The sequence below is a fragment of the Mustela lutreola genome, chromosome 1 (genome assembly GCF_030435805.1).
Source record: "Mustela lutreola isolate mMusLut2 chromosome 1, mMusLut2.pri, whole genome shotgun sequence".
Taxonomy (NCBI): domain Eukaryota; kingdom Metazoa; phylum Chordata; class Mammalia; order Carnivora; family Mustelidae; genus Mustela; species Mustela lutreola.
This window is the reverse complement of record NC_081290.1, coordinates 87,893,574-87,912,540: the sequence shown is the minus strand read 5'-3', so window position 1 is coordinate 87,912,540 and position 18,967 is coordinate 87,893,574. Positions and strand designations below refer to the sequence as shown.

Here is an 18,967-nt window from a genome sequence, read left to right as displayed (position 1 = left end):
ATTTTGACCATTCTAACCGGTTTAAGGTGATATCTCAATGTGGTTTTAATTCGAATCTTCCTAAGGGCTAGTGATGACGAACATTTTTTCATGTGTCTGATAGCCATTTGTCTTCATTGGAGAAGTGTCTGTTTATATCTTCTGCCCATTTTTTTATATGATTGTCTGTTTTGTGTGTGTTGAGTTTGAGGAGTTCTTTACAGATCCTGGAATTCATAAAATTATGAATGAAAAGGGAGAGATCACAACTAACACCAAGGAAGTAGAAACAATCATCAGAAGTTATTATCAACAGTTATATGCCAATAAGCTAAGCAACCTAAATGAAATGGATGCATTCCTGGAAAACTATAAACTCCCAAAATTGAGCCAGGAAGAAATTGACAACCTGAATAGACCAATATCTAGTAACGAAATTGAAGCAGTGATCAAAAACCTCCCAAAAAACAAGAGTCCAGAACCTGATGGATTCCCTGGGGAATTCTACCAAACTTTCAAAGAAGAAATAACACCTATTCTCCTGAAGCTGTTTCAAAAAATTGAAGCAGAAGGAAAACCTCCAGACTCTTTCTATGAAGCCGATATTACCCTGATCCCCAAACCAGGCAAAGACCCTACCAAAAAGGAGAATTTCAAACCAATATCACTGATGATATGGATGCTAAGATTCTCAACAAGATCCTAGCAAACAGGATCCAACAGCACATTAAAAAGATTATCCACCATGACCAGGTGGGATTCATCCCTGGGCTACAAGGATGGTTCAACATTCGCAAATCAATCAATGTGATAGAACAAATTAATATGAGAAGAAAGTAGAACCCCATGGTCCTCTCAATTGATACAGAAAAAGCATTTGACAAAATTCAGCATCCGTTCCTGATTAAAACACTTCAAAGTATAGGGATAGAGGGAACATTCCTGAACTTCATAAAATCTATCTATGAAAGACCCACAGCAAATATCATCCTCAATGGGAAAAACCTTGCAGCCTTCCCTTTGAGATCAGGAACACGACAAGGATGCCCACTCTCACCACTCTTTTTCAATATAGTATTAGAAGTCCTAGCAACAGCAATCAGACAACAAAGAGAAATAAAATGTATCCAAATTGGCAATGAAGAAGTCAAACTCTCTCTCTTCGCAGATGACATGATTCTGTATGTGGAAAACCCAAAAGACTCCATCCCCAAACTACTAGAACTCATACAGCAATTCAGCAACGTGGCAGGATACAAAGTCAATGTACAGATATCAGTGGCTTTCTTATACACTAATAATGAAAATACAGAAAGGGAAATTAGAGAATCGATTCCATTTATTATAGCACCAAGAACCATAAGATACCTGGGAAAAAACCTAACCAAAGAGGTAAAGGATCTGTATTCGAGGAACTACAGAACACTTATGAAAGAAATTGAAGACACAAAAAGATGGTAGACCATTCCATGCTCTTGGAACGGAAGAATAAACATTGTTAAAATGTCTATACTGCCTAGAGCAATCTATACTTTTAATGCCGTTCAATCAAAATTCCACCGGTGTTCTTCAAAGAGCTGGAGCAAATAATCCAAAAATTTGTATGGAATCAGAAGAGACCCTGAATCGCTAAGGAAATGTTGAAAAACAAAAATCTACCCTCTCCTTCATGTGTCAATTGTCCTTCCACCTCTCTTTACTTGTGGTAATGTTTAGGGCCCATTAGGTAATCCAGAAAATCTAATCTAAATCTAAGATAGTCTTTAATTTGATCATAATGCAAATGTTTTTTGGTTGTGTGTGTGTTTTGCTTTTTGTCATCTAACATTCATGGGTTTCAGGGATTACAACATGGAACTTTTTGGAGGCCATTATTTAGCCTACTACATTCCTTATTTTGGTTAATTCTTCACATATTTTTGACCATTATCATATCCTTTTCTATCAAGTGGCTACTCAAGACTTTTGCTCACTTTTTAAAATTGGGCTTTTTCTTACAGATTTTTAAAAGTTATATGTTCTACATACAATTATTAAGTCAGGTAGATTGAAGGTATCTTTTTCCACTTAGTACCTTATGTCTCCATTCTCTCCTTTTATGAAGAGAAGTTTTTATAGTACAATTTATCAACGTTATCCTTTAATGTTAGTGGTTTTTGTTTCCTAATTAGGAATCTGATCTCAAGGTAATGATCATATACTCTTGCCTTTCATGTCTTAGCAATAATTTAGAATTACTTTTTATGTATAGTATCAGTGTTTTCTTTTATTGTCATGTTTTATTTTATTCTTTTCAGATATCCTATTGATTTGGAAAAAATTATAATGAAAATGTCCCCACTACTAAGCAGTTACTTGTACCCTAAATCAATAGCCATATATATATATATATATATATATATATATATATATATATATATATCTATCTATCTGTTTCAGGACTTTCTGTCCTATTCCATTGGTCCTTTAATCTATCCCAGTTAAAACCACACTATTATAATTGCTATGACCCTATAATAAATCTTGATAGTCAGGCAAGCTGGCCTCTAACTTTGTTTGAGTCTGTATTGGTCCCTCGGAATTCCATATAAATTTTAGAATAGTTTGTCAAGTTTCACATAGGCTAGGATTTTTATTGCACTATAAGCTATAGATTAATACAAGGAGAATTGACATCTCTATAATATTGTTTTCCAATCCATGAACATGGATTGGAATAATATTCCTCCATTTATTTAGGTCTTTTTTTCTTAGTACTCTTCAAGTTTTTGATGTTGAAGACCTGTGTATCTTCATTAGATTCAGTTATAAGATTTTTATATTTTTAATACTATTAGTAGTCTTTTAAATTTCATTTTCTAATTACTCATACCTGGTTTGTAAAAATAGAATTGTGCTTATATTAGTATGTGCATAACAACCTTGCATCCAGGAATCTCTGAATTCTTTGGGCTATTCTATATATATATATATATATATATATATATATATATATATATATATGAGAAATATGTATATATGGTGTCATTTGCAAATAAAAAGAATTTTATTTCTTCCTTTCTGGTCTCTTTTTTTTTTTTTTTTTTAAAGATTTTTATTTATTTATTTGACAGACAGAGATCACAAGTAGGCAGAGAGGCAGGCAGAGAGAGAGAGGGAAGTAGGCTCCCCGCTGAGCAGAGAGCCCGACGCGGGACTCGATCCCAGGACCCTGAGATCATGACCTGAGCCGAAGGCAGCGGCTTAACCCACTGAGCCACCCAGGCGCCCCCTTTCTGGTCTCTTCTTTCTGTTTCTTGCCTTAATGTACTGGCTAGCACTTCTGTATAATGTTAAATAGAGGTAGTGATAAAGGACATTCTGTCCTGGGGAGAACTGGGCATTGAATGAGGAGATTTCTATTCAGAACTCTTTGACCTTGATCATGTGTATTTTTAAGCATACAACCCACTTAAAAGTATAAATCATTTAACAACTTAAATGTCATAATTTTCACATATGAAGCATGTTTAATAGTTATATCTTAGCCTAAAAGGAAAAGCTGCATAATTAGGAATTAAAGATACTGTGAAACACTTGAGCATAAGCACATATGCCATTCTAGTTTCAACTGAAAAACAAACCTCCCCTGTTGACAAAACCTTGAATCTTCATTTCAGTTGAGCGAAAAATGTATACTAGGTGGGGCAATTAAAGTTACATTTTCTATAATCCTTTCTTGCTCCAAAGACCATTACTTAGGAAGCGTTTGTATCCCAGCAAGTGGCATCTGTTGCCTATTATCAGGAGCAGAAACTTGAGGGCTTCTTCCACTAAATCTTGCTATCAGTTTAATTGCCAAGGAAGAAACAATGCAGTCAACTACTTGTTGGAACAATGTGTCACTCATATAGAGAAGAGGCAGAGCAGTATCCATTTCGGTAATGAATGTCGGTTTCCCATGGCCAGCAGGTCCCTCCAGAAGCCAATACAGGGCAAGTGGCTTGTAAATAGCCATCTTGTTGTGCAGCAGGACCTCACCCTCTTTGAAGGGGACATCCCGTTTCCAAAGTGGGGTTTGCCAGGTGCCATATTACACACACACACACACACACACACACACAGGCACCATATTATACACATCTTTAAGCAGAAAAAAGTACACATGGAGTCTGAAATGGAAAGATATTCACAGACAATTCCAGCATAAGCTGTAGAGACATTCTCTCTTGGTAAGGAAGTGTTCCAGGCCCAAGGCCCAGTCTTGTGTGACCCGGGGGGGATCAAAAGACTGTATTTTGAGACTGCCTTTCCCAACAGTTTGGTTCTTTCGTTAAAAAAAAAAAAAAAAAAAAAAAAGTTAAATTACAAGAGTCATAATATTAAATGTTAGAAAACATACATTTAAGTTATCCTGAGATTTTTGTTTTCTATAGGGAGGCTACATAGTGAAGCATAACAATCCAAGATTTATCCATGTTTTATTTATTATCTATGAACAACTGGACAATTTTTAAGTTCTCTGAACTTTAGTTTTCTCCTATGTAGTAAAATGGAGCTAATACTGTCAGCTTCTAAGTTGTAACACTGAGATAACATGTGTAAAATCCCCTAGCACCTCCCATGCAGAGGTAGTAAACACTCACATGAGGGGTCAAACTTACAGGAAAATCTACATAGTACAGTGCTGCTCTGAATTTCTTTATAAGAGAAAAACTAGCAAATAATATAGTGCTAGGCAATTTTATTTAATACTTAACATATCTGAATAACTGATTAAAAAGCAAATATTTATCAGTTTTAAAGAGCTGCACAAAAGGAAAATAATTGCTTGTTTGCAAAATTCATTTGGGCGTGGGGTCAGTTTCATTTAACTTAAAAAATTCTAAGTCTTTAGACCCCAGAGCTCTAAAAGTAGCAGTTGGAATTAATACTGGTTTGGGATCCATGGTTCACAGAAATCATTACATTTTGTTTCTTGATGCTATGGATTTAACAACAGATTGGTAGAAACATGAAACTTTTCACATGGATTAGACATCAAGAGACCAATTTGTGCATATAAACTAAAAATTTATAATACATTTAGATATGATAGAACCATATAGCAAATACGAAGTTGTTAACAACTTTCCAGAAGGAATAAAAAAAAAGTATTAATAAAGAGTGGTCCTTTTCATCATTCTCAAAAATTCTTCCTCATTTATCTCTCCATCCCTATCACAATCAGCTTCATCAAGCATTTCCTGTAAAATAAAATGTACATATGGTATATGAAATCATTAAAAATGAATGACATAAATGACTATTCAAATACACAAATTTTATTCTGAATGTATTTGAGTCCAACTTAAGACTAGAACTATAAATTATATATAAATTATAATTATAAAAGTAAAAAATTACCTTCAGTTCATCATCTGTTAAATTTTCCCCCAATTCCTTAGCAACCCTCTTGATATTGTTTAGTGTTATGCTTCCAGTATCATCATCATCAAATAATTTGAAAGCCTTCAATATTTCTTCTTTTTCATTTTTTTCACTCTTTAAAAACAGAAGCAATTAAATGTATTGATCTTTCATTTATTCTATCAAACTGGACTTATGGGTGTTTGAGGTCTAGAGCACCAATGTACCAAGTAACTGAGTTCTGACTGTACTGCTATAACTTTTTTTTAATTTTATTTATTTGAGAGAGAGTGAGAGAGAGCATAAGCGAGGAGAAGGTCAGAGAGCGAAGCAGACTCCCCATGGAGCTGGGAGCCTGATGCGGGACTCAATCCCAGGACCCCAGGATCATGAGTGAGCCAAAGGCAGTCATCCAACCAACCGAGCCACCCAGGCGTCCCAGTACTGCTATAACTTTTAACAATTATTCCAATGCTCTCACATTTGCTCTCTAGGTATCTATATTCAGGGCTTGTTAAAGTGGAAGAGGTAAGGGTGATAGAGAGAATGTATGTCTTATTAACACCAGTAACTGATACCCATTATCAAAAATGTAAGCTCTGAGAGAACACAGAGCTTGTCTCACCCAGTGCTCTCTCGAATAGTGTCTGGCAAAAATGGGCACTCGAGAAATGTTTGCTGAGTTCAAGGCTTCAAAATGCTGACCCCATTCTCTCTATCCTGCCATCTATCATTATTTCCTAACAACCTTCTCCACACGAGATAGTCTTCATTATCATCCTGAGAATATCTTTAATCTTGCTATTCCTGTCTATGTAAATCCTACCCATCTTGAAAAACCTAGTTCCAATTCTTCCTCTGTGAAACCTCCGATTGTTCAAAAAAATGTAGAAGGCTATTGCTTGTATTTCTTTGAAAAACAAAATCACTACTATACCATTTTTACACTCATTATGGCAAAAAAATCTTCAAAAGTAATGGTGCCAGTTCCTTCTTTGTCGATTTCAGCTATCATTTTTTTAATTTCTTCTTTCTTTGGATCAAATCCTAAGGCTTGCATGGCAATCTGAAATAGGAAGCAAATAAATTATACCACATTCTCATTCCTAGCTCTTAAATTACCTATTAATGACTAGATTTTCTCTTTTTTACTATGGACTAGGCATAAACCTAGAAAGTCAAGTCAGCAGGCCTAGGTTGCAATCCTACTGTGCCATAGGATATGTCTTTGTCACATCCTGAGTTTTGCTGTACTCATTCATAAAACAAGAATAAAATGCCTATCAAGATACTATATTATTGGTATGAGGCAGGTATGTGTACTGAAGGTGTAGGTGTCCACACTGAAGAGATTTTATCTCAAGCTCTTAGACAGGTACTGTTAAAGATCGAAAGACTGCCACAAGTAAATGGTTTTTAAAATATTTTAGAATTAGAAGTAATTTCAAAACCTTCAGTTCTTTCACATCTATGGTTCCAGACCCATCAACATCAAATAAATCAAAGGCCTCTTTAATTTCTTGCTTTTGGGTTTCATTCAGTTCAAGTTTTTCTGCTTTTTTCTTCCATTGGTCTGAATCTGTGCAGTAGTTGGATGCCTGTAATAAATACATATGTGCATGAAAAACTATGTAACTGGAAAACTTAGCAGACCTGAATAATCGATGATAAATATAATAAGCCTACTGAAGAACCCTATTCCCTACTACATAACGACCATCAGCAATTTCCCCCTTTTCCCTTTGCTAACATTTATGCTTTTAGATATTAATATCTTGGTGGAAAGTCTGGTTCTTTTTACCACTTAAGTTTTTCCTTCAAACTAGCAATTTTTGAGAGAGAGAAGAGGCAAAGGCACGCGTGCTCCAACGGTAGATGTTATATCCGAATAGGACTGGCTCTACTTGGTATATCTGAAAAGTAATGTCTAAGACACACCTTTCATCTAGGCCAATAAGTCTCAAAATAAAATTTATTTTGTGGGATATGCTTGATTGAAACAAAACCCTTTCTCACCTTTTAGCGCACTTTTCTATATTACAGAAGCTGAGAAATGAAAAAACAAAAACAAAAACAAAAAACAAAAAACTGCATTGCCCAGGTAAAAAACTACTCCAGGGATCAGAGTAAGAATAAATATTGGGCCAATTATCAGCATCCAGGTAAGGTGGAGGTCATCTGCCTGCTATGTGCCATCTTCCCCTGACAAGCAAGGTCATAGAGTTACTGCTGGGATTTTGCAGCCTTACTTCACTATCCCATCTCCAGCTTCGGGTTAAGAATCAGCAGCGGCCGAGATGGCAACCGGACATCACGTTCCTGAGTGCCTCATCTCCGCGCTCACGTGGCGGCAGCGGCGGATTCTTGGTCCCCGGACTGCAGATGCACAGGTGCGCAGTTCCAACCCCTCAGAACCTTTACCTTCCCAACCCTGGCCGCTTTTTCGGAGCTCGGGACCTCTTTCCTAGAGGCCCAGACCCTCCAACAGTTTCTCAGCCTCTTCTCTGTATCCAGTTCTTCTCTGGCGAACCAGTGGTTTCTGTTTCCGCCATGGAACGGATCACCGAGCGCTGGTATCAGCGGTTGGTGGGGACAAGGAACGAATGAACTGGCGGCCCGCTCCTGCGTCCCTGGAGCCGAGGCCAGCATGCTTCTGAGTTTGCCACAAGACCAGGGGTTACTACATGACACTCGAGGATCAGGGGGCGAATAACACATTTCATAAGCCAAACAAAATTCCTTCCTTGCTCCGGGCTGAAACTTCACCCCTAGCCTCGGCCCGCAAGGGGTTACGGCGTGGCACTCACCATGTCACCAACCGGTGAGGTCAGCCGGGACCTCCCGGCCACCAGCCGCGCAGCCCAACTGCAGTCTACACAGTTCAGAAACCGTTGCTAAGGCCGCTGTCACCGCCCCCCTCAAGCAGCCCCGCCCACCCAGGCCTGCCTGCTGATTGACAGTTATTCTACCCAATGGTTAGAAAAGAAGGCCCTTGAAGCCCACCCTCTCTCTCCTCTTTACCAATAGAGTAACGCTCCGCCTTTCTCAGCCGGCCGTTAAGCTGAACTTTCCCGCTGGTATCTTAGCGACCAAATCCACCCAGTGGGCCCGCTCGCTCCGCTTCGCACATGCGCAAAATGCGGGCGGAGAAGTGGGCTTCTTGGTCCGGTGGGTTAGACGTCCCAGTGCCAGGTGAGAAGCTGGGATCTGAAGCCTCGCGTGAAGACGGAGAGAAGAGCGAGGTGAGTAACGGGGTACCTCCACCGACTCCAAGCCTTTAGTGCAGACGATGAGAGCCTTTATTTGCTTTTTTGACCTTTTCGTACCCTGGGAAAGGATGAGAATCCAGGGCCTGGCGGGCCGGGTAAATTGGTCCAGTTTAGGCTTACTGTCCGGCTGGAATTAACAGAGGTAGAGGGGACGGACCTTTCCGGGGGCCGCTAGATATTTCTCTGCCTCCACAGTGCCGGGGCTTGGCCTTTAGCATTTCCCTTTTATCTGGTCCGGAGGGATTCTGGCGCTGTAGCCGAATGGCTGGAAGGAAGTGGGCAAGGGGACAGTGTGGGCGTCGGGATGCACCAAAATTAACTGCACACGAAAGTTTTTAACCAGGTTGTAGTATTTATTTGCCGGGAAGAACTTTGGCTCCAGTTATAATTACGATTCTATCCCCGCCGACCCCTACCCTACTCTCACCCTCAGCCATTCCTGTGGTTGAATCCCAAGATTTGGCCGGCTTTCCAGCCATATCCTGCATAAATCCATAGTCATGAGTCAGACAGAAGTAGCCTGATAGGGGTGCCTGGGTGGCTCCGTGGTTTAAAGCCTCTGCCTTCGGCTGAGGTCATGATCCCGGGGTTCTGGGATCGAGCCCCGCATCTGGTTCTCTGCTCCGCGGGGAGCCTTTTCTCTGCCTGCCTCTCTGCCTACTTGTCAAATAAATAAATACATTTATTTGCCTCTCTGTCAAATAAATAAATACAATCCTAAAAAAAAAAAAAAGAAGAAGAAGAAGTAGCCTGATAATCCAGTTGATTCAGTTAACTGCAGAGATTTAGAAGCCTATAACTACTGTAAATCAGAGCAAATTCTTGTCCAGAGGGGCAGACTTATTGACTCTCCCAGTCGTAAATCTGGTCGGGGACCAGGCAGAGGGTGGGAGAGAATGAGGTGGACCTCTCACTTCCCATGGTAGAAATGAAGAGGTGATATTCCTGATATTCCCTTAAAACTTCTAGCCCTAATTTCTTACACATCAGGACTATTTTTATGCCTCCTGCGGTACCTTCTGCAGAGTAAGTACTTTATTTTCCAAAAATCATACTGGACTCTCCAGCAGTGGATTTATGAGGAACATTAACTTTTGCCCAATTTTCTTTCCCACTTATCTCCTTGAAGGCAGGGCAAGGAAAATGTGCAAAGCGCATTGTTGAATCACAGTTCATACTGTATGAAGTATGTAGAAGCATGGCACATTTTCCAAAACCATCATCCTGTCTGTTTCACATTCTATCCCAGTCAGACACCCAAGCTTTGTAATCATAAACAACATATTAGGATTCTGGAAAATAGGTAAGGTTATTCTAAAATTAGAAATGATTTTTCCGTATAAAGTCCCAGTGGAAATTAAAATTATTCAAGTTCAAGATATTTTGTGAATTAAGTAGAATGCTCATTGATTTAATTATAACGCGGTAGACCCTTAAACAATAAGGATTTGAACTGTGTGGGCCTACTTATACATGGATTTTTTTTTTTTTTTTTTTGTAGATTTGCCACAATTTGAAAAAAAACTCCCTGTTGAAACTTGTAGCCTAGAGATACTGAAAAAAAAGTTTTTTTAAGGTATTATTGTAAGAATACAGCATATAACACATGTAACATATAAAATATGTGTTAATTTGCTGTTTTTGTTATCTGTAAGGCTTCCAAGTGATAGTAGGCTATTAGAGGTTAAGTGTAGTTAAGTTTTGAGGGAATCAAGAGTTATATTTGGATTTTCAGTTGTGCAGTGGTCGGAGTCCGGTCCCTAACCCCTAGATTTTAAGGGTTAATTGTATTTTGATTTTTCAGGCCATTAACCTCACCAGGAAAGTTGCTCTTGATGAGTTTTAAGGACATTTACTTCATCTTTACTACTAATATTAAGGGGATTTCTGAGACCCAGAAATGAGTAGTGACCAAATATATAGAACCAAATTCTAACCTTAATCAGTTTTGATCTTATGGCAATTAAAAGTCTTAGTAATATGAACCTGCTGTTAACCTGCTTTTATATCGCTTTGTGATTTAGGCTCTCATATTTGGGAAATTAACTTCTAGTAAAATGATTTTTTTATTATAGTCTCAGGTTGCAATTCCTAGGTCTTGGGTCTAGAAAGTACTTAGTCTTGAAAAATAGCTGTTACTAATCCAATTGTATTGTAAAACAGTAGTAATAATAATAATTAGTCTAGGAAAATATTAAATTCATTGGCACTCTTAATTCTACTAAATTTGCTTAATGCTTTCCACATGTCTTATATTGTGCCAGCTACTGGGTGAGTTTGAAAGGAACTGAGTGTAGAGGATAAAGATGAATAAAAGTAAGGAACCCACAGATTAGTAGGGGAGAAAGGCACAGACATATATAGAGAGTTTTAGATTCCGGGCGCTAGTAGATGTGTGTGGAAAGTGCATGAGCACTGGAAGGAGGCACTACCTCCTGGGGCAATGGAGAAGGTTGTATCAAAAATGTGGAGTCCTGCAGGAGGCTCCCTGCTCAGCAGGGAGTCTGCTTCTCCTCCCTCTGCTCCTTCCCCCACTCATGCACGCGCGCTCTCTCTCTCTCTCTCAAATAAATAACATCTCTCTCTCTCTCTCAAAAAAATAAATAGCATTTTTTAAAATGTGGCATTTGCCTTGGGTCATGAAAAATATATAGCATTTACCAAGATGAAGAAAGGGTAGGATATTCAAAGGTGAATATAGCATGTGTAAATATGAAAATAAATGTATGTTCTAATGTGTCAAGATCTTAGGGTGTATAAGGAAAGGTGGGAACTGAGTCACAAATTACGTTGAGGTCTGATTATGGGACACCTGTGTCAAACTAAGGAGTGAAGATTTTATTTTCTAAGATAAATAAATATTTTTAGGCAATGGAGTACTTTGATTAGGTTTGTGTTTTGCAAAGAAAATTCTGACAACATGTGAAGGAGGAACCATTTTGGAAGCAATTAAAGGGTCTCAACTAAGGCAGTCCCAAATAGGAATCATGTCAACTGTAAAGGTGATTGGAACTTAAATGTTGGTGGAGTAATACTGACAATGGCATCTTTTTAATCTTTACCTATTTCACCATGCCTGTTACTGTCTTTGCCTTTTTATACTCAGTTTTGTACTTAAAGTTAAGATAGCAACTATGGTGAAAACCATTTGCTCACCAAATATTTATTGTCAGCAGTGTGTCAGACAATATTCTTGGTACATGGTATACCCTCAGTGACTAAAATTGTCCTCCTGGGAATTACATTCTAAGAGAGGGAAATGGTCATACATAATAAATACATACCTAAACTTTGTACTACTTTATAAAGTGGTAAGTGTTATGGAAAAAAGGAAGTAGAGTAGTTAAAGGGAATCCAAGTGTAGAGGGAAAAGTGGAGTTCGTGATGTTAGATAGGGTGCTCCATGGTAGGCCTCACTGAAAAGAGTAAATTTAAATAAATATTTAGAGGTGGTGAGGCAACAGATTTCGCAGGGATGAACAATCCAGAAAGGGAATAACTAGAACAGAAACTCTGAGTTAGGGAGCATGACTTGCAGACTCCTTGAGGATAGAGTAGTAGGAAACAAAAGAAGGGTAAGAGGGAGGAGTGCAGATTATTAGCACCTTGATTTTCATTCCTAGTGAAATGGGAAGGCTTTGCAAGATTTTGAGCAGAGGAGTGAAATGACCTGAGCTGATTTTTTAAAAGGGGCTTCTGTGTCAGACAAAGGAGTAAAAACTTTTATGTTCCAAGTTGAAGGTTTTTAAGTAATAGAATATGATTAGACTGCTATATTGGGAATAGACTGGTGATATACAAACTGTTCATTTTGATAATGAAGAAAGCTAATCATACCTGTCAGAAAATATTAATATTTTTAAAATTCAACTCCTGAAAAGTATTGTATGTCTTGGTATCCTAGACCAAATGCCTTAAACAGGACTAGACATCATACTAGGAAAAGAAGGATGCTTTTGATGTCAAAACCCAGTGAAGTAGTGTGACTGTGCTTCTGTTACACGTTTAGAAATTTAAAGAAACATTAAGCTGGCAAGTAAAGTAGTTAAGAAACCCAATAATAAAACAGCTGTTTGTGGAAAACATTGGTGCTGATGTATGGCAGAACAAAAATCAGAGTGTCAATTCAATGCCAAGAAAAGTTTTTTTTTCCCTTGAAATTACGTATTTCACCATGCCTGTTACTGTCTTTGCCTTTTTATACTCAACTCTTTAGAAGATGAGGGATTTTTGTTTGCATTTTTATTTTATAGTAATTAATTAATCTTTCCAAAATAATTATTTAGGAGCTTTTCCCAACTTAGGAATGCTAAGACTTTTTTTTTTTAATTGCTGCTGGAACTTAGAATAGAGTCTTCAAATGCTGAAATAGCATTTTTCTTGAATATTTGTTCATATTTTATTAAATATAAAATATTCTGTTCATTTCAGGTGTACAGCATATTGCGTCAAAGTGATTATCAAAAAAGTAGATAACACAACCTACAGAGGGGAAAATTTGTAAATTGTATTTTGATAAGGTCCTAATTTCCAGAATATGCAAAGAATTCTTACAGTTCAATAATAAAAAGACAACCCAATTTTAAAATGGGCAAAAGATTTGAATAGTTATTTCTCCAAATGGCCAGCCAGTACATGAAAAGATGCTTATCATCGTTAGTTTTTAAAGAAGGCAAATCAAAACTGCAGTGACATATCACTTCACTTCTAATAGGATGTCTATTGTTTAAAAAACAGAGACAAAACATAAAACAGAAGATATGTATTGGTGAGCATACTGGGTTGAGTAGTGTTCGCTCCAAAACTCATGTCCATCCAGAATCTCAGAATGATTTTATTTGGAAATAGAATCTTTATATAAGTAGCTAGTTAAGATAGGTCATGCCAGATTGCGGTTGACCCTAAATAAAATGAATGGTGTCCTTTTAAGAAAACCATATGAAAAAAAAAGCAGAATAGTGAGTTTTTTTACGAAAAGCCATGGACCTCCAGGAGCCAGCTAGAAACTAGAAGAGCCTTCCCTAGAGCCTTCAGAAGATTCAGGGCCCTGCAGATAGCTTGATTTCAGACTTCTGGACTCCAGAACCATGAGAGAATAAAAATGTATTGTTTTAAGCATCCAGCTTTTGGTAATTCAGTACAGCACCGCTAGGAAATCAACACAACAAGGATGTGGAAAAATTGAAACCCTCATGTATTGCTGGTGAGAAAGTAAACTGATTTAGCTGCTATAGAAGATAGTTTGGTAGTTCCTCAGAAAGTTAAACATAAAATGACCATGTGACCACTCCTAGGTGTATACCCAAAAGAATTGAAAACATGACACTTGTACACAAATGTTCATAGTAGCACAATTCACAGTAGTCAAAAGATAGAAACAACTGAAATGTCCATCAACAGATAAATAAGGTGATACATACATACAGTGGAATATTACTCAGCCATAAAAAGGAATGAAGGGGGCACCTGGGTGGCTCAGTGGTTAAGCCTCTGCCTTCAGCTCAGGTTATGATCTCAGGGTCCTGGGATCGAGCCCCGCATCGGGCTCTCTGCTCAGCAGGAGCCTGCTTCCTCCTCTCTCTGCCTGCCTCTCTGCCTACTTGTGATCTCTCTCTCTTTCTGTCAAATAAATAAATAAAATCTTAAAAAAAAAAAAAAAGAATGAAGTACTGATAAATAATATTATGTGGATAAACCTCAAAAACATACTAAGTGAAAGAAGCCAGACAGAAAAGGTCACATATTGTGTGATTCTGTTTACATAAAATGTCCAGAAAAGGTAGATCCATAGACATAAGACATAAGACATAGACCATAAACCAAAACCATAACGTTTTTAGAAGTATAGAAGAATATCTTTTGTACTCAGGATGTTTAAGTAACAGACCCCCAAAAGCAATAGCCTTTTATAAAAAGGGAAAACAAAAATATAAATGATCTGGGGAAGTAGATTGCCAAGCAACAATAAGGTCAGTTGAAGTTTGAAATGATACAGCATGGTTGTGTTTGTTTTTGTGTTTATTTTCAGCTGCAGCAAGGTGAGTGTGGAGTAGACAGAGAGTTGGATTTCATCAAGATTGATGGCTTTGCAAGGTGAGTAGGGTGAACCTGAAGTGGGATAAGGATTTTTGAGGATATGTGTGCAAAGGAGCGATTGTAATAATTGACAGATAGGAATTTAAACTGGATAAGTAGAGAATTGACAGTATGGGGGTGAGGAGAGAGGGGCAGCGAAAACATGGTAAGATCAGATAATTTGAAGATACAGTGGGTCTCGGGATTAGAGTAGGAGTCCTAGAGTATATATTGGTGCCATATCAAATGAGATATGCCTGGATGTATCAAGAGTTTGATTTTTATTTTATAGAATTGAAATTTTCACAAAAGAGCACTTGCATTTGAAACTGAATACAAACAGTTCATCCTCATACCTTTTCCTTGGCTATATTAGCTTTTCCCCTTAGTTCTTGAAAGCTTATAGGAAGCTACTCTTGAGGAGTAGTTGTGTTATGCCTTCCTCCTGATCATAAGGTATCTTGAATAGTGGCACTCAGTTTCAAGGATGAATCCACGTATTATAGGAACAAATTTATCAAATGAAAAGTAAAACTCTGAATTGCTTGCTTTTTGATATTTTGGATTTAAAAGATTGTGCCAAAAAATATCATTCAAAGAATTGTAAAGTTTTAGAGTTGGAAGAGTTTATATTATCTACAATTTTAGTTCTAGTCTTTGAGAGCTTATACCTCGCAAGATAGGTCATTTTATTATAGACAGCTTTTCAAATAAGGGGTACTTTTAAAAGTTCTTAAAAGTTGTTAAAAAGTTCTTTTTATTGGACTGAAGTTTTCTCTCTTTAAATCTTACTGGTTTTAGTTGTGGATTTTTAACTAGTATGTGGAAAAAGCCCAATTGCTTTCGAACTTCCCTTTAAATAATACTTTTTTCCCCTTTGCATTCTAATCAGTAACCTAGTCCACCCTCTCACCGGCATCCCTCTTCCACATTCCCTATCTAGATAACTACAGATAATGCTTAGCTGGCTTCTCTGCCTCCAGTGAGGCACCTACCCTGTTCATTCTCCATGCTATCAGAATGGTAATATATCCAAAACACTAGCAGCAGCAGCAGTAGTCACTGTAGTACTCAGAAGGGATTATATGCCTGGAGTTGTTCTGAACACTGTAGTCCTTTGCTCCTTATAACAACCCTACAAGGTAGTTTCTGTTATAGTCCTTATTTTTCAGATGTGGACAGAGTAGAGTAGTTAGATAACTTGTTGAAGTCTACATAGCTAGTAAGTGTTCGAGCCAAGTTCAAATCCAGACTTCTAGATTTAGAGCACATGCTTTCAAACTCTATATCAAGCTGTTTCTTAATCTTCCCTACTTAAAACACTTCAGTGGTTCCCATCATAGGATCAGGTTTGACGTGGCACATAATGCCCTTCATGTTCCAACCCCTTTTCTCTTCAAGAGCTTCATCTTCCATTTCCTACTACTTTCTTCATATTTCTATAAAATTAAACTACTTATATTACCCCAGTACACTGTGTTTTTTCACATATATGTGCATTTACTACCCCCTCCTTCGACTTGCTGACTCTTTCAAATTATTCTTCAAGACTCATTTCAAGCATTGTCTTCTTTTGGAAACACTACCAGAATCGTTGCCTACATGATCCACTTCCCCTATTGGATGAAGTATTGCTTCCCTACATGCCCATACCTTTATCGAAGGATCATTATAGTACTGTTATCATTGCACTGACCCTATTTAATGGAAACTGTATATACTAGAAACCCGTCAAAGGCAGAGACGATATCTGATTTTTCTTTTATAAGCAATTATAATCACGAATTACACTGAATAAATTTCCAAGTTTTTATTTTATTTGCAGATGATGATTCATGGTGATGGCTTGCAGGGTCATAAATAAAAGAAGGCACGTGGGACTTCAACAACTTTCATCATTTGCGGGAACAGGAAGAACTTTCCTAGGTCCATTAAAATTATCTAAATTTATTATAGATGCAGAGTGTCATGAAAGTGTGTTAATCAGTTCAACAGTAAGGCTTCTCCAAAGTTTGGACTTAACCAGTGCAGTGGGACAACTTCTCAACGAAGCAGTTCAAGCACAAAATAACACATACAAAACTGGAACCAGTACTCTTTTGTTTCTCATTGGTGCCTGGAGCAGTGCTGCTGAAGAATGTCTCCATTTAGGTGTCCCCATTTCATTAATAGTGTCTGCAATGTCAGAGGGCTTGAACTCTTGCATTGAAGAGGTAGTTTCCCTTCAAGTACCTGTCTACAATGTATTTGACCAGATAGACAACACTAAGACATTTTCTGGACTTGAAACATCTAGTGTCAGTTTGTGCCCTTTTCTACAAATCCCTTCAGATACTGGTTTACAGAAAGAGCATGATCTCAAAGATGTTGCCTCTCCATCACTGACCTTTTACAATCTTTCTGGGATACCTGTTAGATCACCTAAACTCTTTAGATCTCAGGCTGAAGTTGAAGCAGACAAAAATACACTACAAAATCCTCAAAGTCTGCAAAACAGTCTGCTCACAGGCAGCCGTTACGGAAAGTCAATACTAATCCATAGTAGGCATTTTAATAGGACAGATAATAATCAGTGGATAAACAAACCAGATGGATTTCTAGAACAACATGGTGGAGCTACTCCCAATACTTACAGATGTAGTGATTTGGTAGAGTTGGAGATGGGTTTGAGTCACGGAGATCACCATAGCATGAAATTAGTAGATGAAGCAGTACGGCTGCAGTATCAGAACGCAAGTATGCAGCAAGGCAGCCGTATGATGCCATTTAGGTTTGACATTTCCAGAATCTTCACTTGTTGTTTACCAGGTGTACCTGAAAGTTTTTCCTGTGTCTGTCCAGGTTTTATCACTGTTATATCAATATCTAATACTACTCTGATCAAGGAATTACAGAATCAGCCTATCCGGATTCTTCTCATTGAGGGTGACCTCACAGAGAAATATCGGCACCTGGGGTTTAATAAGGCTACAAATATTAACACAGTACTGGAAAGCATGAGGGTTCAACAAGACACCACAGAAGAACTGTGGACAAATTATGTCTTACAGGTATTAATTAAGTTCAATGTGAACCTCGTCCTGGTACAAGGAAATGTGTCTGAACACTTAACTGAAAAGTGCATACACAGTAAGCGGTTGGTACTTGGGTCAGTGAATAGCAGTGTGATGCAGGCTTTTGCAGAAGCTTCGGGAGCAGTACAGGTGACCTACATCACACAAGTGAATGAAAACTGTGTGGGCAGTGGGGTCTCTGTGACCTTCTGGAGAAGTATTCCTTCAGATGTCATAGATAGGATCAACGTAATTACAATCGTGATAAAAACGGAAGGAATTAATCTGGTTACAGTAGTGCTCACTAGCCCAGTCACTGCACAGATGCAAACCAAAGAAGATAGATTCTGGACTTGTGCCTATCGTCTGTATTATGCTCTAGAAGAGCAAAAGGTCTTCCTTGGAGGTGGTGCAGTTGAATTTTTGTGTCTTAGCCACCTTCAGATTCTTGCAGAGCAATCACTGAGTAAAAGAAACTATGTCTGTTCAGGATGGCTTCCTAATACTTCCTCTTGGCTGGCCTCCTCTCTGGCACTATACAGATCAACTGTGCTTAAATGCCTGGCAAATGGGTGGCACAAATACCTTTCAACTCTCATATATAACACAGCCAGTTGCTCATCAGAATTTGAAGCCAGCACATTCATTCAACAGCGTCTACAAAATGCCACAGACTCTGGTTCTCCTTCATCTTACATCTTGAATGAATATAGTAAACTAAATAGTGGAATTTTTAATTCAGGCATTTCAAATAAACTGGAACAGATTCCAAGCATTTATGACGTCGTTATTCCAAAGACCGAGGCATGGCGCCGAGCTTTGGATTTAGTACTATTAGTACTTCAAACAGACAGTGAAATTATTACTGGACTTGGACACAGACAGTTAAATTCACAGGAAACAGAGGGCTTTTTATTTTTGTAGTGTTATTGGCTAAGTCTTTGGAAAGTAAGATTTTGTAATGTATCATGCTAATAAATTTCCTAATAATAAATCAAGCGAAGTCATAGTGCCAGCCTTTACCAAGAAGAAAATTGTTGATGTCTGTCAATAACTGCAGGGTCTGAGATTTCACCCAATTTACCTGTTAGCCTGTTACCATTTCATGGTATGCAACAGATACACGAGACACTTGGATCAGAGACAGTGCACTTTGATATTCACGATGAAAGTGGTAGCTAGTGCTTCTTGTTGGTTTGTATC

General features: G+C 38.0%; 2 protein-coding genes across 3 annotated transcripts; one reads left to right on the top strand and one right to left on the bottom strand.

Moving 5' to 3' along the window:
• Positions 1 to 3,468: 3,468 nt before the first annotated feature.
• On the bottom strand, positions 3,469 to 8,287 carry LOC131828297 (centrin-4). Of its 2 annotated transcripts, none has more exons than XM_059169018.1 (5): positions 8,175 to 8,287; positions 6,819 to 6,965; positions 6,305 to 6,433; positions 5,365 to 5,502; positions 3,469 to 5,204 (listed from the first exon to the last, which is right to left on the bottom strand). In XM_059169018.1, the coding sequence occupies exons 1-5, from the start codon at positions 8,175 to 8,177 to the stop codon at positions 5,115 to 5,117; spliced, it is 507 nt and encodes a 168-aa protein (XP_059025001.1). In that variant the 5' UTR covers positions 8,178 to 8,287; the 3' UTR covers positions 3,469 to 5,114. The 2 variants fall into 2 exon arrangements, with proteins under 2 accessions (XP_059025001.1, XP_059025000.1); XM_059169017.1 differs by lacking the exon at positions 8,175 to 8,287 and adding an exon at positions 7,789 to 8,166.
• A 132-nt stretch (positions 8,288 to 8,419) lies between these two features.
• On the top strand, positions 8,420 to 18,762 carry BBS12 (Bardet-Biedl syndrome 12). The gene is made up of 3 exons (XM_059169006.1): positions 8,420 to 8,609; positions 14,665 to 14,729; positions 16,537 to 18,762. Exon 3 carries the CDS (start codon positions 16,547 to 16,549, stop codon positions 18,686 to 18,688), a length of 2,142 nt encoding a protein of 713 aa, XP_059024989.1. The 5' UTR covers positions 8,420 to 8,609; positions 14,665 to 14,729; positions 16,537 to 16,546; the 3' UTR covers positions 18,689 to 18,762.
• The last annotated feature ends 205 nt before the right edge of the window (positions 18,763 to 18,967 follow it).